Here is a 7,500-nt window from a genome sequence, read left to right on the forward strand (position 1 = left end):
AGACAGGCAGCAACGGACGGATGCTGTCACGTGCGTGAGACAGATTAAAAGGATCATATTTCTAACAATCAAGATGAGGGCTCGACTAAAGGTAAGAATCAAAATGTCGATATTATTTTTTCTTTTTCTTTTTCTTTCTTTCTTTTTTTTAGGAAGAAATTATCAAGATCATTTTTATTTCCTTGTCCTCAGTGTAAAGTCATATTCGACAAAGGGACAAAACGATTTTACCTTTTTTCATGTGTATGTTATCGAGACCCAGTATGTTTACCAGGAGAAACATGGAATTCGAAGAAATCTGGTCGTAAGATCTAGTGTACATCTAATAGATTTAACAGCGATTTCAACAGAAAGGGATATATCTTTATTCTTTTAATTCTACCCACACTTGTATACAGAATGGATGGTGAAAAATAAGTCAGTGCTGATGTTTTGGTCCAAAACGCACCCTACCTGTCTTTTCAAGGTCTTCAGAATCAGGAGAGATCCTGTGCATCGGCAGCATCGTCTCGCAAGAAGCGGGAGTTAGAAAACGTCATTCGCGATCGTTTTTCGAACCGACGTGATTGATTCATACGAAGGGGGTGCCGCCAATAAAATACTCGTTATTACTAGTGACTAGAAATCAAGATTCACTGCGCGCTGTGACTGTCGTTACATAACGTCGCAATTTCGTGTTGCGCAAGTGCCTGTGATTGCAGCTCTGATGGATCTGGGAGAGCAAGTGAACAGTGTGATTCAGTGCCTTGATTTGTTAGAGCCTCCTGAGGGCTGGAAATTGATCCGTGTTGAACAAACCCGCCACGCCACGCGAAATCCAGAATAAAAAAAAAATAAAAAAATCCAGACGTGTCCGTCGGAGGTTTCCAGGAGAGGAACCTCAAGTCGTCTTCGGCAATGGAAGGGTTGATGGGGGTACGAGGTCTGACCTCAAACGAATGAAAGTAGCCCGGCGTTAGCCAGAACAAAATACGTAAAGTGCGGCTTCGTAGAGAAGAAACGATTATCTGGATCACTTCGGGACGAGGGTCTGCCCTTCATGGGAATGGACCTTTCTGGTCGAAGGCGGATTGAAGAGTTCCGGGAAAAAAAAGGGGAAGCTGAGTGGGAGGAAGAGGAGAACGAAAAGGATGACTACACCTCAAGTACGCGATGCACCCGAACTCGTTATGGACCAAAAGGTCCCCTGTCGGCATGCTCCTCCTTTGTCATCCTTTGTAAATTGGTATAAAGCTCCTCCTCATGGGAGTAAAAATAAGCACGACGGTATGTCGACACGAACAGGGCGAAGAGCGTCACTGTGCCGAGGTAATCGAACTCGTCGAAGTCATCGAACTCGTCGAAGTCGTCGAACTCGTCGAACTTGTCGAACTCGTCGAAGTCGTCGAACTCGTCGAGAATGTCGTACTCGTCGAAGTCGTCAAAGTCGTCAAAGTCGTCGAAGTCGTCGAAGCCGTCAAAGCCGTCGAAGCCGTCGAAGTCGTCGAAGTCGTCGAAATCATGGAAGTCGTCGAAATCATGGAAGTCATCGAACTCGTCGAAGTCGTCCAGGTACTAGAAGTACGTAAGAACATAAGAATGAAGGAGAGTGCAAGAGACCACAAGGCTTACACTAGTCAGTTCCATGTCTATTAACACCTGTCATCCACATCCACATAGTTGTCTAACAGTTTCTTAAAACAACTGATAGTTTCAGCGCTCGCTACATGGTTATAAAGTCTGTTCTATTCGATGACCACCCTATTGGTAAACCAATTCTTGCCTATTTCTTTCTCAAATCTAAATTTGTCCAGTTTGAATCCATTAGCCTATTGCGAGTCCTGCCCTGTTGTCTTAATATGATGACCTTTTCCGCGTTACCCTTGTTAAAACCCTTGGTCCATTTAAACACCTCTATTAGATCAAATCGCACTCTGCGTCTTTCCAGAGAGTGTAAATTGAAATAGACGAAATAGTTGAAATAGACGAAGTTGTTGAAATAGACAAAGTAGCCATCACCCCTTCAACACGAAGAGCTGTCTAATCGAGGAGCGTCCTCCCAGATCAAAAGGGGAAACAGATTCTTCTTTGCGAAGTCCTTCATCCCAATCGCAGCCAGTTCGAAGATGACCTTCTGACGAAAAATCCCATTCAGATGAGTATGGGACCCCCGCGGTCTGCAAGTGTCCCACTCTGCATTTGTCTGTTCACGTATTTTGTCCCCATGAACGCCACAAAGGGATGGATGATGTCAGAAACGAACTAGATTGCTCTCCGGTGTCTTCCTCAACTTCTTTGGTCCGTTTGGTGTCACGGGAAACGAATAGAAAGAGTCTGTCGATAGGAGGAATGGAATGGAGAGGTCTGCCAGGTATGGAAGGGGTGGAGTGAGGTGAATTGTAGCCCCTCCGCTCCCAGGAAGGTGAATGAAATAGTCTGCCGCCGGCAGGCAGGATAAAAGGAGAAAGTGGCACTCAGTAAGGAAGGGGCTATCTCCTACGTTGAGCGCCCTCCACGGGAAATGAATAGAAAGAGTCTGTCGATAGGCCAGCGTTTCTCAACCTGGGTTCGATCGAACCCCAGCGGTTCGGTGAGTCCGTTTCCGGGGTTCGTCGGTTCGGCGCATTTCTGAAATTGTCTCTGAGAGGCAACAGCAAAAGTCACATTGATTTGCAGTGAATATTCATTATGTTTTTGTTTTATGTGAAATTCATGTTCTGTTGGTTTTGTTCTTTGAACGCAGTGGTTTCGTGTGCATATGATCCATGGTACAGTTTGTGCACTGATACAGTATATAGTTCCTATGTTTTGAATTTGAAAAAAAATATTATTTTTCCAACTACTAAGGGTTCGATGAATGCATGTACGAAACTTGCGGGGTTCAGTACCTCCAACAAGGTTAAGAATCACTGCGATAGGAGGACTGGAATGAAGAGTGCTGCTATGTATGGAAGGGGCGGACTGAGGTGGGTTGTAGCTCCCAGGAGGGTGAATGAAATAGTCTGCCGCCGGCAGGCAGGATAAAAGGAGAAAGTGGCACTCACTAAGGAAGGGGCTATCTCCTACGTTGAGCGCCCTCCACGCGGTGACCCACTGTAACACTTTCGTTGTCACTGCCTTCAGGCGACTTTATTCAGCTAAGGAGTGGGTAGACTCCCAGATTGATTGTGCCTTGGCCGACTGGGACCTCCTTGCAGACCCATGGTCCGTTGCTCGACTGAATAAAGTCGCCTGGGCCTCTGCCGGAAGTGACGTCATTCTGAATGGGATGAGGTTGCCTTGGGAGGAGGAGGAGGAGGAGGAGGAGGAGGAGGAGGAGGGGGATGGGAAAAGAGGAGGTGGGCGGGATGCTAGTGGAGGGTGGGAAAAGAGGACGTGGGTGGATGAAGAGTTAGCAGAGAGGGGAAAGGAAGAGGGGAGGAAGAGCAGGAGAGGATGAGTAGGAGGAAATAGGAAAGGAGGAGGAGAGGAGGAGGACAGGAAAGGAAGAGGTGGGCGGGTGTGTAGTTGGTGTGTGGAGTGGGGAAGAGAAAGGGAAAAGGAAGAGGAGAAAGACGAAGAGGAGAGTAAAGATTAAAGAGATGGAGGAAAGAGGAAGGAGGAGGGGAAAGGGGATGAAGGGAGGGAGGAAAGGCGAGTATGGAGGGGACATTAAGAAGTGGAAAGGGAGCTTAGGGAATGGGAGGGGGAAGAGGGGATACAGAGTGAGAGGAAAAGGGGGATGGAAAAAGATGACTACAGCTCAAGTACGTGATGCAACTTACATATTCTATTCTGGTGGGCGTCAGGACGTTCAATGTCGAGTCTGGGAATGGTCTGGCTTCAGCTGGAGAGTGGTCTCGCGAGTTCATGGAGGCCGCTGGTCTCGCGAGTTCATGGAGGCCGCTGGTCTCGCGAGTTCATGGAGGCCGCTGGTCTCGCGAGTTCATGGAGGCCGCTGGTCTCGCGAGTTCGTGGAGGCCGCTGGTCTCGCGAGTTCGTGGAGGCCGCTGGTCTCGCGAGTTCATGGAGGCCGCTGGTCTCGCGAGTTCGTGGAGGCCGCTGGTCTCGCGAGTTCGTGGAGGCCGCTGGTCTCGCGAGTTCATGGAGGCCGCTGGTCTCGCGAGTTCATGGAGGCCGCTGGTCTCGCGAGTTCATGGAGGCCGCTGGTCTCGCGAGTTCATGGAGGCCGCTGGTCTCGCGAGTTCATGGAGGCCGCTGGTCTCGCGAGTTCGTGGAGGCCGCTGGTCTCGCGAGTTCGTGGAGGCCGCTGGTCTCGCGAGTTCGTGGAGGCCGCGCAGACTTCTTGTTCCTTCCGGGAGTCTTCGGAGGAACGCAGGCGTCCGTCCTTCGCCAGACTTCTCTGCATGAGTCACGACCCCAGGATGAACAGAAGATCCTGACGCTAACCAAAGAAATCCTGAGAGGCTCTCGACCTCTATGCCTGAAACGTAAAGTTTACAATCAATGCATTCTGCCAGCAAAAATCTACGGGTGTGAGACTTGGAAACTGACGAAGGCGATGGAGACAAAGCTAAAGACTGCACAGAGGAGAATGGAGAGATCAATGATGGGAATAACGCTGAGAGACCGAAAGAGAGCAAGTTGGGGGGAGAGAGGAGACTAGAGCGAAAGATATTGTGGAGGTAGTAAAAGAGAGGAAGTGGAATTGGGCAGGTATGTTAGTGCGAACGACTGACGAGCGATGGAGCAAGTGTGTTACTGAGTGGACGCCGCGAGATGAGAGGCGTGGAAGAGGGAGACTAGACAGAAGGTGGATTGACGAGATTGAGAAGTTTGCAGGAGTGACGTGGCAAAAGTTGGCGCGGTCGTGTGAATCATGGAATGCTATGAATGAGGCCTTTGTTCAGGAGTGGACTCAGGATGGCTGTTTTTATTTGAACCAGAGCAAAACAAATAAAATGTCCCACGGGCTTGAGAGAAAGATCGAAAGTGGTCCTCCTCCAGTTGACGTGGTCACCCCTCAACTCTACTAAGATCTTCTGGCGTTAACCAGGATAATAACTCTAAAGTGCGTCACCAGTCTGAAAGTAGTTAAGCCAGAGTCCGATGTTACTCCAGACAAGTCTGAATACCCGAGACCGTTTTGACACTAATAACCAGCGTTTCTATCCCGTGGGGGTGGGGGGGGGGAAGGGGGGTAGGAGACTCTCACCAAAAGAGAGATGGCCTCATAGAGTCTGTAAAAGAGAGATTTAACGCAAGTAAAGGAATGGCGGAGATGACAGAAGCTCATAAGTAATCAGCATGATGGACTCCAGACGAAAACTATTCCAGATCAGTGTGAACCACAACATTTCCCAGAACGCATTGTTTGATGCGCGTCCCTGAATTCAAGGGAGATGAGCCTCTCTGACGCCCCTCAGTGATGAGAAGCGCTCGCCAGGAGGCGCCTAACTGCGGCCGAAGCCGTCACCTTTGCCCTGGGTGTTAGGACAGCCGGGTGAATGAGGATCTTGTCATTCAGCGATCGTTTGGGATTATTCCAAAGGACTGACATTCGTCTCGTGTGGAACAAACATAACGTACCTTTGGTCCTTTCCTTTATTTCGTGTCATTTTTTACATTTTCATTTATATATATTTAATCATCTATCTGTTTATTTATACAGTCATATATTTACTTATCTTTTTATTAATATACTAAAAACATGACATGCCTTTTGGCCTCTCCTTTATTTCGTTTCATTTTTCATTTTTATTTCTATATATTTAATTACTTACCTACTTGTTTATTTATACATTCAGATATTCATTTACATGTTTATTAATATATTTATTAATATATCTATCTACTTATTCATATATTTATTCGTCTACTTATTGATTATCTATGTTACTAATTCATTTATATTTATATTCATATTTATATTTATATTTATATTTATATTTATATTTATATTTATATTTATATTTATATCTATATTTACATTTATATTTATATTTATATCTATATTTATATTTATTTTTATATTTACATTTATATTTATAGTTGTATTTATATTTTATCTTATTTAGTTATTTTTCTATATATGTAAAAAAAACGAAAAAAAACGCCATTTTGTATCGTTATGGTGATTTGGCTATTGATGTTAACCTCGTAAGTTCGAGGGCCAGGGTTCGATTCCCAGCGGCTGACCCCAAGAGGAAGGGCGGGGCGGGACACTCTACTGGCTACTTCCGCTTTAGGTTAAAAATACATATCATATGTTTGGACGAATGTATGTGTGTGCTATTGTGTATAGGTATGTGTAGACATATATGTGTGTGTGTTATTGTGTAAAGGTAGGTGTAGACATATATGTGTATATATGTGTTTGTGTATGTGTGTGGATTTGTGTGTGTGTACTGTTGTGTATAGGTAGGTGTAGACATATATGTGTATATATGTGTTTGTGTATGTGTGTGGATTTGTGTGTGTGTACTGTTGTGTATAGGTATGTGTAGACATATATGTGTATATATATATGTGTGTGTGTGTTACTGTGTATAGGGAGGTGTAGACATATATGTGTATTTGTGAATGATTAGTCCGTGAACTAATTCGTTCTGTTTTGAAGGGTCGTGGTGGAGTGACGAGTACGATCTTCGCCTTGTAAGAAGCAAGCCGCTCTGGCGAGGGTTCGAATCCCAGCAGAAGAGTTTATTTCCATATATGTGTATATATGTGTGTTTGTGTATGTGTGGATTTGTGTGTGCGTGCGTGCATTGTATGTGTTTTGTGTGGGTGCGTGTGTGTGTACTTGTATGTGTGAGTATGTATATGTGTGAGCATATATATGTGTATTTATCTGTGGGGGAATTGCGTGTGTGTGTGTGTGTATGTCCTTGTATGTGTGACTTTGTATATGTGTGATCATATATGTATATATGTGTTTATCTGTGGGGTGGGTTTATGTATTGCTGTTGTGCGTTGACACGTGCGTGAGGAAGTGCACTTGTTCTCGAGAATGTGTGAGCCTACTTATGCACATTATGCTGAGCCAAGGCGTAGTTTTGCGCCTCGAGTATGATGACCCTTGACCTCTGGCGCCGGGAGCCTGGCGCCGGGAAGGACAGGGTCGTTAGGCGCCAGGAACGGGGTGGTTAGGAGACGCGGAAGGCCTGTAATCAGGGGTAACTGTTCTTCCCGTAATACCACCTGGGAAGACGCTCCGACAGATGCTCTCCTCGCATCGCATCGCTTCGCGTCGCGTCGCGCGGATCTAATCATACTCTGTTGGGGACGAGTAACGAGTGGAGGAAAAAAAGGAGAAGAAGAAGAAGAAGATGAGGAAAAAAAGAGGAAAAAGAAGAAGGAGAGAGAGAGAGAGAGAGAGAGAGAGAGAGAGAGAGAGAGAGAGAGAGAGAGAGAGAGAGAGAGAGAGAGAGAGAGAGGTGGGAATGAGAGAGAGGGAGGAAGTGTGTGTGAGAGAGAGCTTCGCCCCCAACCGAATGAAGCCGTGTGGTTTCTAACAAAAAATTGTAATGAAATATATATATATATATATATATATATATATATATATATATATATATATAT

At 45.7% G+C, this 7,500-nt stretch overlaps 1 protein-coding gene across 1 annotated transcript in view; it reads left to right on the forward strand.

Annotated features, from left to right (window-relative positions):
• LOC143026824 (uncharacterized) overlaps positions 1 to 7,500 on the forward strand; it is a 123,792-nt gene that overhangs the window by 247 nt on the left and 116,045 nt on the right. The window contains exon 1 of the mRNA XM_076187601.1: positions 1 to 91. This exon is cut by the window's left edge and continues 247 nt beyond it. Within this exon, the coding sequence (XP_076043716.1) occupies positions 74 to 91 (18 nt within the window). The 5' untranslated portion in view covers positions 1 to 73. The remainder of the gene's footprint in view (positions 92 to 7,500) is intronic.

Source organism: Oratosquilla oratoria, chromosome 7, assembly GCF_046742065.1.
Source record: "Oratosquilla oratoria isolate Oo_2021 chromosome 7, ASM4674206v1, whole genome shotgun sequence".
Lineage (NCBI taxonomy): Eukaryota > Metazoa > Arthropoda > Malacostraca > Stomatopoda > Squillidae > Oratosquilla > Oratosquilla oratoria.